Source organism: Leptosomus discolor, chromosome 7 (assembly GCF_034619465.1).
Source record: "Leptosomus discolor isolate bLepDis1 chromosome 7, bLepDis1.hap2, whole genome shotgun sequence".
Lineage (NCBI taxonomy): Eukaryota > Metazoa > Chordata > Aves > Leptosomiformes > Leptosomidae > Leptosomus > Leptosomus discolor.
The window spans coordinates 4,284,694-4,296,831 of record NC_141397.1 but is presented as its reverse complement, the minus strand read 5'-3'; the positions used below and the strand labels follow the sequence as shown (position 1 = coordinate 4,296,831).

General features: G+C 46.0%; 1 protein-coding gene across 1 annotated transcript in view; it reads right to left on the bottom strand.

The window, feature by feature from the left end:
* The window catches only part of SCIN (scinderin), a 46,481-nt gene extending 36,813 nt beyond the window's left edge, over nucleotides 1–9,668 (bottom strand). Inside the window, exons 1-3 of the mRNA XM_086467603.1 lie at nucleotides 9,470–9,668; nucleotides 5,267–5,421; nucleotides 3,559–3,720 (exon numbers count right to left, since the gene is read on the bottom strand). Coding sequence (XP_086323729.1) covers nucleotides 3,559–3,720; nucleotides 5,267–5,421; nucleotides 9,470–9,668 — 516 coding nt within the window. The remainder of the gene's footprint in view (nucleotides 1–3,558; nucleotides 3,721–5,266; nucleotides 5,422–9,469) is intronic.
* Between the last annotated feature and the right edge of the window lie 2,470 nt (nucleotides 9,669–12,138).

Below are 12,138 nucleotides of genomic sequence, written 5' to 3'. Positions count from 1 at the left end.
CTGAGCAGCTTTTGATAAGATCAGCTGATGACTTCATGCTGGTTTATGGTATTGCTACTCCCATTCCTTCTGCTCCATGTTTCGATAACTACTCAAATTATCAACACATCAACATTCACATTTTGCACATCAGCAGCATGCACCCATGTACACAGGGTGAACTTCACACCTATGTGTGAACCAATCACTAAGAACACTGACAAAAAGGAGTAAAGTCTTTTGCACATCTTATCAGAACAGATAATACTAAAATAGCCTGGGAAACAGTGTGTATTTTATTCACTGAATGGCACAATGATTAATCTTTTTCCTTCCCTTCCATGGTCATTTTCCATGCCCACTCATGCTCCTTGCCGTTTTGAGAATCTGCCTTGGTGATGGAGGAAGCAAGAGGGATGTGGCTAAGGGAAGGTGGCTGGAGGATGGGGGATGCAGGGGGATCCGCATCTGGAGGCAAACAGGACAGCACAGAGCAAGGCCAGGCAGTTCCTGGCCGTGAAGAATTGCCAGACCCATCCTGGTGGCTCTCAGGTGGGACACCAAGAAGAGCTCAGCACTCTCCAGCCAGAAGGACGGGATGGGAAGTGGGGCTGAAGCCCATGGTTGAAGCCCATGGCTTCTGGGAGGCCTTGTGCACCGCTGCGTCAGGACCTGATAAGGTAAAGTGCACTTTACTCCAGGCCTGCACAAAGCCTTCTCAGCACCGGCCTTGCACTTGTCTTGCCTGCACTGTCCCAAAGGCTCCCTTACAGGGAGCTCCCCAGGTTCATCAGAGGTGGCATGGAAATCCCCTGTAGAGAAGAAAATAAAATACCGGGGTCTGGCACCCCAGGATCACTCGCTGCACTGGAGCATAAGTGTGGTGGTCACAACGCTCGTGTCAAGGTCTTACAGAAGATTGAACAAAAAGGTCTTTACTCATTACCCTCAGCTAATGACTCCCCTCCTACCAAAGACAGTGTTTTCTCTGCCTCCTGCACCTACATTCTGCTCCAGCCTAGAGAGTTCAAAGGAAGCAAGGTGAGACCTGGGCAGGATATTTGATGTGCTGCAAATGTGGCTTAGTAACATATCCAGGTATGAGGTCACCATCAGAACCTGAACTGTAACTACGTGAAGCTAGCGGGAAACACACACAAACACTTTCTACTTCAGGCATTATCACCAGGAGGGAGACCTCAGTGACCAGCAATGGTTTTATTCCTGATCATTATTACCTTTCTCTATTTTCCCTTATCTGCTCAAACCACAGGTTTAAAATACTGCAGTAATTAGGCTCGATGGGAAAACTGAAATGATTTTTCATTATGTAAGTGGCTTGATAAAACATAACAGGAACTGGGCTGCACAAGCAGTTTTGCAGTGCCACGGAGACCATCCTGCTGGTTAGCTAAGAGAGTGGGGAAAGCAAGTCTTGGAAATGCATCTTATCTGACACGCTACAATAATTTGATATTAAAAGCACTGACCATAGGCTCATTCTATGCAATTACTACCCACTCTTCTCAGACAATGATTCAGCAGTGCCCTGTGATGAATCCCAAGGCTCAAGAGCAACCCCATTTAAGATTCATTTTATTTCAATTATTAAGTAAGGAATCTACCTGAGCCAAAGTCTTTTTTTTTTCTTTTAAAAGGCCCCTAAATTCAATTAAGGGCCCCTGTAAAGACACACCCATTTACAATGGACCTCTAGTCACAGAAAATTTAAATCTGAAATACAATTACTTCAGCTTGAAATATAGTTCTTATAAAACTTGCTCAAGATTTCCACAGTGACAGTGTATTTTCTACCACTCCTGTTTCTCTATAGGCACTTCACTAGACTTGTGTATCTTCATCTTGAAGCATGTCACACATTATCTTTTCATCTCCCACAAGAAAGGTCCCGTTTACACGTTTACCTATGACCAAATTACTACTGATGCTGAAACACTTTTTTTTCTTAACTTAATACATTCCACAAAACCCATCCCCCATATGCCACTGACACGGCAAGATCAAGAACTGCTCTCAGAGATGCGATTTGACTGACACTTCCCATAGCGTGGTAAAGAGGAGATCTAGAAGATGTTCACATCCAATCTCGCTTCCTACAAAGGCACAGGGTTGCATTGCTGCTTGACTTCGGTCTTGTCAAAGAGGAAGCCAGAGGCCAGAGCGATGTTATACCACAAAAGAGAAAGGCTCACAATGCACGTTCAGTACTAGCAATCAGGACTAAAGCCATATGACATCGGCACTGCCTAGTGACAGCGCTGTCCTCAACGAATCTCATCAAGAGGGATGAACCCCAAGCTGTACACACACCACCACTATATACCCATAGTGAGGGTTAACTCTGAAGGGGAACAGAGGATTTGAGTCTTCTACACATCCTTAACACAAAGTGACATTAAGAGATAGCTGTTTGGGTACTGATCACTTGGCTGTCTCAGGTGATTAGGCCACAATGCCGTAAGAGGAATGGGATGATGTTAGGAAAACACAGGTTGTTGTTCCACCTGAAGGCTGCAAAGCATGATAAAACTCGGACAGGCATAATCAATATAGCACAGGCATAATCAATATAGCACAGGCATAATCAATATAGCTACTTGATACCAAGAGCTTCAATTGTCATGCCAGGGGACGCTCGTCAGAAGAAACAGCCAAACTCATAACGTGAGTTCAGAAGAGCTCCTTTTTCAACAGGTCAGGTAACTCTTCCCTGAAATCTTGCTGCAGTAGCTGACCACTTCCTTGTGAAACACTACAGCAAAGACCAACCACAGATGCTGCCTTGCAGATAAACTGTTTTCTTTCATATGCTCTTAATTTCATACATGTCAGCATATCAGTCATGGGAACAATTCCAAACCGATAACTAGCATCTAACTAGTCTGGACTACATCCCAGCTGCTACTTTTAAAATGAATTCTAAGACTTTTTGATACTAAGGTGACAGCACTGTAAGTCATCTGAAGCAAGCAAAATTATCTTCTCTTAACTGCCCATATGCTACTGTGCTAAGTCTCTCTACTTGGTTTCAGCAGAAAACCTTGAAATATGGGATTGCTTCTCAAGTGATCTCTTGAAATACACACATAGTTTTAGAACATACTGTATGACAAGTTTATTATGACAACTGCAGTTATTTCTTTAGCATGAATTGTCACAATCAAAGTTTCATGAATATGAAGAAATGCTCTTAAGAAAGGTCCAATCAGTGTTCTGCTCTCAACCCTAGGACTGATCCCATTCAGCTGGTAGATAGTGTCAAAGTTAGACAGGACTTACTGGGAACAGCTTAAGGCTCAGCAGTAAAAATCCCAGTGCCTGGAGTGGGAAAGAGAACTGTTTCCTGAAGGATAATCTGTGCATACTTCAGAAAACATTTAGGGCAGTTTCGAACCTTCAAAGTGCTGTGCCACTAAAACTAATTTTCTAAAGCAGAATCTTTCTGTCAGTTGGAGTGAGTGACAAAAATTAGTTGTGCATTTCAGGGGATGATTCAGCCCTTAGAAGGGATGCTGCATCTCTTGCTTTTCAGTGTGTTTTGCTCTAGGAAAGACTTACAGTTCCGAGGTCAATAATGAAACAATCTCCTTTGTTGAAGCTGGTCCAAGCCAGGGGGACTTCTGTGGCTCTTACAACTCTCCGGCCCTTGATATGCAGAAGCCTCTGGGCACTCAGATCATTAGTAATGACATGATTAAATCCAGAAGCAACACCACCTGCCTGAATAAAACAAAACAAAGCAGCAGGCTTTATTTCAGAAAGCTTGATTTCTGCAAAATTACCTTTTTGCTACAGATAAGGAGCTAGCAGGGGGAAAAAAAATAACCTCTATGCAGTGAGAGGTGAGCCAAAATAATACACCGTTTAGCAGTGCTGACCACAGACAAGATAGACACAGGGAACACTGCTGCTGCTGAACTCTCAGGTGTGAACCTTAATCTGAGGGAACTGCTTCAAAGTTTTCAGATAAATGGGCAAAGCACAGGATTTACAGCACTCTCCTGCATCACCCAGAGGATGAGGTAATAGCGAACCACGCTGTTAGGACAGAAGTCAGTAGGTTGTCAAATAAGGACTGAGGAAAAGCAGAGGGATATGCAGCTCCTGTGTAGGTTTTCCAAACTTCCTTAAAACTCAGGTCTGGGTGTTTTTAGTACCTGGTTATGTGCAGAGGGAAGGGTAATTCCACAGCAGCTCCGTAATTTTCTGAAAGGAATATTTGCAACTTAGGAGACAACCTAGTAAGGAGCACCAAACTGGGGGAAGTGAGACCAAAATGTTGATTTACAATCTATAAAGTGTAAGTTTAAGCATAACTTATTCCTGTAAACTGGCTTGGCTGTCTGCCTCTGTGAGGCAGTATTCACTACTCCGCCAGGAGACCCAGACCTCAGGAACAGAAACTGGCTCTTGGAATTACAAACGGGGGGAAAAAAATACGCAAAAGAGTGGGCAGGTCACTGCCAAGCTCTCTTATGCAGAGTTAAAAGCTTCCAGCTGGTTGTGTAGACTGTGACAAGTTCCAAACCTCCATAATGGGCAAAAAGGCTGACTGAGCCATGGCTCCCAGAGCTCCTGCTATGGGGACATTCTCAGAAGATACATTTCTTTATTCTTAAAAAAACCCCACAACATCACTGATGTCACAAAAAAATTTCCTTCCAAAGATTTAGCTTCTGGAAGTGACACAACAAGGAGGCTGATACTACAACATTTTAAAACATAAAATTTTCATGGAAGTTATCTGGGAGGTTTTTTTTATCGACCTCAAAGAAAAAAAAACAAACCTGCAGTAGGACTGCAAAAGCACTATTTTTAGACTAAAGTGAGGTTTTGGTCTTTTCCACTCTGTTGATGTCTTTAACCCCTCAAGCACATGGGGTTCTGCATTTGAACAGAGTGATTCATTCTGCAACACAGAAATGGTTTCTGTGAGATTTACTGCCTCCCAAACACAAGAGAGTCCCTACTGTGAGCTCCCTTAGGCACACAAGTATGAAACCTCAGGATAGCTTGATCTGGGGGGAAAAAAAAAAATCGTTGGGAAAGGTTTGCACGTATCAGAAGAGGCACTGGTAAACAAGCTGCTGCTTTCTGTACAAGTACCAGGACTCTTATAGTTTCAGATAGGTAGTTCAGATCTAAACCCACTAAGCATTAAGAAGCAATTTTTGAACTTTCCATTTACAAAGCAAAATGTTTGCTTTTTCTTGGGAAACAATGTTACATATATTTTTAGAGCACATTTTGACTGCTGGCTCTTTACCTTGTATTTAATTCCTCCTTTGAAGTAGCCCACAAACTCGGTAGACTCATATCCTTGAATTTCTCTACTCTGCACGGGCTTTCCTCCTAAATAGTCATCCATCTGAACAGCAAAGATAGCTGCAGCTGTGCTTTCATCCTGGGTGCATTCTCTCCCTGAAATAAGATGAAATATTACGTCTGTAAAGCATTAATATAACTTTGTCACAGAAACAATTTCTCCAACAGAATTCAATCAGGCACCGTCTTCAGCATTCATATATATCACATATATATGTGCCCAAGTATACGTTGCAATAAAGCATAACCTTGTTCCCCACCAAATGCATGACCATCTAGACCATTTCTTAATTACTGGTAGAACTGCCTTCAAAAAGTGATAAAAAAAGTGAGAAACAGCCAAGTTTGTCTTCTCTCAGCCTCTCTGAGCAACAGAAGGTTTTAATTGAGTGAGCATGGCATGATTTTTGGACTTTGAGCTGAAGTGCAAAGACAAAGGAAGGTCCTGTCACAGCACCACTAGATGGGAAACCACGGATTCATGCTAAGAACAACTCGCCAAGCTGTAAAGTTAAAATAATCCAAAAGCATCCCTCTTGACACTGTAACGCAAGGGTATTTTGCTTAGATACCTTTTATTAGATCGCCTGGTACAGCAGGGAGAATGAAAAGCAGCTTTGGGGCTCAGATATTTGCTTCATGAGGTCACACTTTGTTTTGTACCTTTCAGAGATTGGCCTTTTCCCAGGGCTGTAGCAAAACGGCCTCCCTACCTCATGTGTTGATGACCTAATCATGCTGCAGAGCAGGCTGTATATTAAAACAAAACTTTTAATGTGGGCCCCTACATTTTTGATGAACACTTTCAGCAGTTTTGACTGTTTCAAGAGCAGCACAGGTAGGATCGAGTCTCAAAAATAGGTTTCTCAAGAACTTTTGCAGAGTAAGGAAAAACGAGGTTCTCCACTTAGTTTTTATTTTTTCTTTCTCAATAAGAGGAAGACGCTGCTATACAAGCAACAGTTCTCAAGAGCAGCTTCTCACTGACATTACCCATTTCCTTGCTTCTAGGTGACTGAGTGGGAAACCAGCATTGAGCCCCAGGCAGTCTGGGCAGAGATACCTCTCTCAGGCTGTGGGAGAAGGGGAAGGGCCTGGCGAGGTGCTGGCATCACCTCCTGGCGTAGCGAGTCAGTGGCGTCGCCAGAAGCCTGTTGGGAAGGTATGAGGAAAGAACAAAGCGTGGGAGAGGGAGGACAGGGATGCCAAAGGGGATCACCGACCAAATAAGTGCCCTATTCATGGCCCAGCAGCGCAAATACAAGACAACTCCCCTCTGCCCACCAAGAACTGTGCTGCTCCCAGCAGCAGTGTCACCACTGCCACCACCACGGCTTTTGTGGGGATACAGGCACAACGGAAGCCTCCAGAAAGCAGCAAGGCTGAAATAGGGAAGGGATCCAAAGAATAACAGAGGCATAGGAAGAGAAGAGCATGAGGCCTGCCAAAAAAAGGTAAAATAAATTACTGAAAGCAGGGTGTAACACAGGAACCTCTAAAAAAATCCCCATCACTCAGTGATAGAACAACTTGCTCTGTGGCACCATGCCTACTCCAGCCTGGGTACCGCCTTAAAGTTGGTGGCAAAGTTTTCAGGTTTGTTCGGGTTTTTTTGCTTTTAAATAGGGTTATTCATGTCCATTAGGACTAGATCCTTCATATTTATTGCTTGCAATTACACAACAGGGTTCAGGGTTGAAGAAAACTGGGTTTGGAACAGTGTTAGAGATAAGAACCACTACCAGGCTCGGTCTCACAGCTGCTACGCAATAAAATAGTGAAACTCTGTTTAAAAAAAAACAAGTGAGCATCAATCCAGGTGTAAGTTATTCAAGCTTGTATGAAAAACAGACTTACCTTGTAGTCTGAGTCACAAACAGCTATAAATAAGCCAGAGCAAACAGAAAAAAGAACAACACTTTTACCAGGCTAGATCCTGGTTCACGTGAGTAGGTCTTATCACTTAATCTCTAGGGACAAGGGTTAAAAATAGTTAAAAACCACCTTGCATGATTTTATCGAAGATACTAAATAAGGTATAGCCAATCTTACTCCCACAAGCAGCCTCATACTGGGACAGTACATGCTGTTTCCACTGGTTTCAAGCTGAGAGAGCTCCCTCAGGATTAGTATTTTAGCACTAACACATCCCTCAAGTGCCAGTGCAGACAGCTGAGCTGGGATCCCCGAGCAAAGTTAAAAGTGGATACAGCTACCACCACACAGATCCACATGGGTTGCTTGGCCATGGCCACCTCACTGCAGCACCTGACTTAGCTTGCTCAGAGATTATCCAACCCAGACAGCACTTCCCCACATCAGAGATATTTGGTAAAACAGCAGCTTTCGCACGATAGAACAACTGTTTGGTCACTTGAACCCTAGGATGCCAGTCACAGCACAAGAGTGTCAGCACATCAAGGTCACAGACCATCCTCCCATGGTCTAGACCTCCTTCCAACCCCTTGGGTATACCCAAGCAGGGTATGAGGAGGAAGTTTGCCACTATAGATATGTATATTCAATGCTCTGCTTTTATTCTGAATTTGTGGCCTTTTTTGGTGAAGTCAGAATCTGTTCAGACTCAAAGCCACTGCATGAGGCCCACACAATAACACACACCACAGGTGACAGGCAGGAGTAGGGCTGTGTCACCAGCTGGCGATGCCCTTGTAAGTACCTAAGCCCAAAGTCTGTAGGGTTTCCACCAATCTAATTCACAAGAGTTCCTTCCATCCCAAAGTCTGATGGATAATGACTGCTGTAACTGTTCAGAGACAGCTTACGGGAAGCCTTCAGAGAAACCCTATTGAAGTCTTCCCAGCTCACAGGCTATACAGGTCTTTCCCATGAGGGAAAAGTCTGATGTACATAACAGTGGTGAGAATCCAACAGCAGAGAGGTCTTCATTAGTGCAAATGTTGGTCACCATTTTGACCACTTCCAGTTGCAAGAAGTCCTTGTGTCTTTCCCTGGGAAGTGTCTCCTCTACCTTAACTACCACATAAATAGTTGCCTCCGCTAACAAAGGTCTCAATAGCCAACGCTGCTATTCACTAGCAGTGCTGTTGACATAGGAACATCTGCCAGAAATTCATTTACGCTGCCACCTATGATTATACTCATGTCAGAGACAGACACTACCCGCATGCCAGCTGGATCACTCCTAACACACACACAACTAAACAAGCTCCAAACATTTATGCAGAAACAATCCCAGCTTTATCTGCTTTTCCTTTTCAGTGCATCCAAAAGTACAACGAGAATGAGGGCAACTCAAACACATTAATGTTAATACACACTGACCTGTCTTTATGTGCGTTCACTGAGATAATTGCCTACAAACACAAACCTAGTGATGGTGAAACAAGAACAAAGTAATAGATCTCAGGCAGCTACACAACAACCACCGGGGTCAGATGACTTGGACTAGACAGGGAAGTCTCAAGAAGCATCCAAAAAGATGAGGAAATCACCTAAACTGCATCCTTATGTCAGGCTTCTATTTTGCTGTAAACACTGTGCTAGCCAAGGTTGAAGGCAAAAGACATCAGCCCGGCTCCAGTGTTCCCAGTTGCTTCAGGAGGGGCTTTACGGGGCTGCCAGACTGATATTAAAGAGGTTTTACAGAAAACCTGGTTGACTTTGCCTCCGAGCCCTGTATCCTCAGAAAGCAAAGCCAGTCAAGCTGAAAACGGCAACATCTGGGCACAAAGCAGCGCAACGACGCCACGGGCTGAGAGGAAATCTTGGTCCTAGGGGAGATAAAAAGCAAGAAAACTCTCCATCTGAACGAAGGCAACGTTTCCCTCCTGAATCTTGGCTGGATGCAGCCAAGGCTTGACTTTAACACGTTTCCAAACTAACATCACAAAGAGATCAAGCGTTCACCTCTCTGCCATACCCACCCCCTCATCCCCAGAGCCCCTCACAGCGCCGAGGCCCGCCATCCCCCCCATCCTCAGCTGTTACCAGCCCGACTTCTCTGAGAAGCGCCTCAACTCGGAGGCTTCGCACACGCAGCCCTGCTGAAAAGGGAGAGGGGGGAAAACCACCTCCCGGTCCCCAGAACCTCCACCGAGCCCCCGCAGGCCGGTGCTGCCCGCCGCCCCCCCCCCCCCCCTCCCGGCTCCCCGCTGCCTACCGAGCCAGTAGTGGAGGCGGTAGGCGGCGGCGGGGGGGCGGAGGACGGTGTGTAGCACCAGGTAGGCGTCCCCCACGAAGAAATCACCGTGACGGCTCGGGGGCACCGGCACCAGCTCCAGCCTCTCGACCCGCCACACCTGCAGCCCGCTCTGCCGCCCGGCTTCGGCGAAGGCCGGCGGGGGCCGCTCGGGGGCCATGGCGGGAAAGCGGGGAGCGGCGTGAGGGAAGAGGAGAAGGAGGAGGCGGTGGAGCCGGCGGTTCTCCCTCACCGCCTTTATAGGGCTCGGCCCGGCCCCCTCGGGCGGAGCGGGGCTGGCGGAGCGGGGCAGGCCCCGCCCGGGGAGGGGAGCCCGGGGAGGGGAGCGGCGGAGCCCCGCGGGGCGGCGGGACGGGCCGTGTGTCGTGTGTGTGTGTCCCCCCCCCCGGCTACCGGCGGCGGCTGCCCGGGTTGTTGGTCATTGATGAGTTTATAACAAAACTCCCCCGGCCCGCCTGTTCTCTCTGTGCCCCAAAGCCGTGGCAGGGGGGTTATAAAAAAAATCAACCTCCCTTGCTGGAAATGGAAAAATTTTCACTATTCTAAAATGAGGGGAAAAAAAGAGAAACCAAAGCAGAACCAGCCGAACTCGCGGGTGCTGGAGTGCTTAGAACGATTCCCACGTCTGCCTTGATTTTGTAAGCGGCTCCTGTCAGAGTACGGAGTCTCTATAGCTTGTGCTTGCTGCTGGGCTCTTTGATCACCCCAGGCTGGAAGGGCAGAGCACAGTAGTTTCACTCTGTTTCTTTGTCCAATATTGCCAGGAATCTTGTTGGAGGAAAAAAAATCTCGTCGTTTTTTCGAAGATTCCAGATGAAGCCCAGAATTTATATAGATTTCCCTTTTCCAGAAAACGGAAAGCGGTGTGCTGGTGTTTCTTCAAAACCACGAAACAACATCCCAAAGGGTTAAACCCAGTTCCTACTTGTCCTTTATAAATGGTAGGTAGCTCATCCTGGCAGGTCGTTACAACATGAAAATGCTAGGAAATCACTGCTTTCATCTGATTCCAGTAGGAAGTAGATTAATCTGGATAGGACACAGATAGGCACAGCTTGAGCCATCAGTATACATTTCAGAGAGGGTTTAGGTCCATTGCCTTTTCCACCTGGACTAATTTGGAGGCTCGTGGTTTCCCCACTAGTTCGTTTGAGCAAGTTAATACAAGCAGAGTGCTCGTATCCACCTGCGGGTGGGTCGGGGCTGCCTCAATATGGAGGGAGAGGCACAGCTGCGTGCCACAGAGCAGCTGGAGAGCATCTTCTCTGGCAAATAGGTGAAAAAACCCACCACATCTAAGAAATCCTTTTAACTACCTTCCCTGCCTTCTTTTCACACTGTCTGGGGTACAGTTCAGCTACTGAGGGAAAAGATGCTGTTACACCATGTGTACCTACTACCATCTCCCATTTTGGTGAGCATCCTAGCATCAGCTTGCCAGAGGTGTACAGGCACCCTGAGCTCTGTCCCCGCTGTTCAGAAAAGGAACGAAGCTGTGGGTGCTTGGCTTCGTTCAAGGTGCAACTGAACATGTTCCAGCTCACTACCACCAGTTCACAGCCCAGCATTTTATCCCTCCCTCTGCCAGGGCTGGGGACTTGGTGAGGCTGAGCCTGCTTGATAAAGCACTGTGCCTCCCAAATGAAATACTTTTCTCCAGACCATGTGAAGAGGAAAAAAAATACTTTAGGAAGAAGAGCCAAAAAATTCCAGCAGTTCCAGTTTCAATATGGTATCAGATGTTTCGAAATACGCTGAAGTGATTTCTTGCATTTACCCTTCTATGCCAATTGTTCTTCTTTTCACTTTTACTCTCTTAATTACAGCAAGCAGTTTTTCTTCTTCTCATTGCACGCTTTTTACATTCTTGTGCATTAGTCAGCTTTAGTCAGTGGGGGCAGAACTTACTATATACTCTGTAATTGTATGGATTTACGTTTCTTCTGAAGTTGGCATGTTGCACTCACTTTGGAAGTGTGCTGGGTTTTGCCCGTACACGAGCTCAAACCAGCCCAGTGTTCCGCAGCCTCATGTCTCCTACCTGTTCTCCCTGTCTTCCCAAGACTGTTTGTGCACGGATGGCACGGGCCAGTTGAGTCAAATTTACATCTCCTTATTCTAGCTTTAAATTTTCAATCAACAGACCAAATACTACTCTCAGCTGTCACCCCCTTGCTGCCACGAGCTGCACACTAATGCTGCTTGTTCAGCATTGGCCGTGCCCAGTGTCCCCCACCAATGGACAAAGGTTCAAGACACAAGAACAGTTTATTTTGCTGATAAACTATGGCTTTCTCAGAAGGATGGCAAAGGCCTAGCGCTATTTTAGCCTTTGAGTAACAAAGGGAAATAATTTTGCCTCACCCTCTTTTCTCAGCGGGACAGGGGGATGTAACAGTTGGCTGCTGTTGCAGAGCAGGAGCACAGTCGTGGAGTTGAAGATGCACAAATTTCTGCCTGTTTGACTGCACTGCTTGAGATATGGCCATCTTGCCTGATTTTTCTCCCAAGGCCTGATTGCCATCCTCTAACAAGTCACACAGGAGTGTCAGAAGGTGCTTCTGCTCCTCATCTAGTCCTTACAACAGCAGAGGTTCAAATATATTGAGTTTAAAGCTTTGGTATTTGGA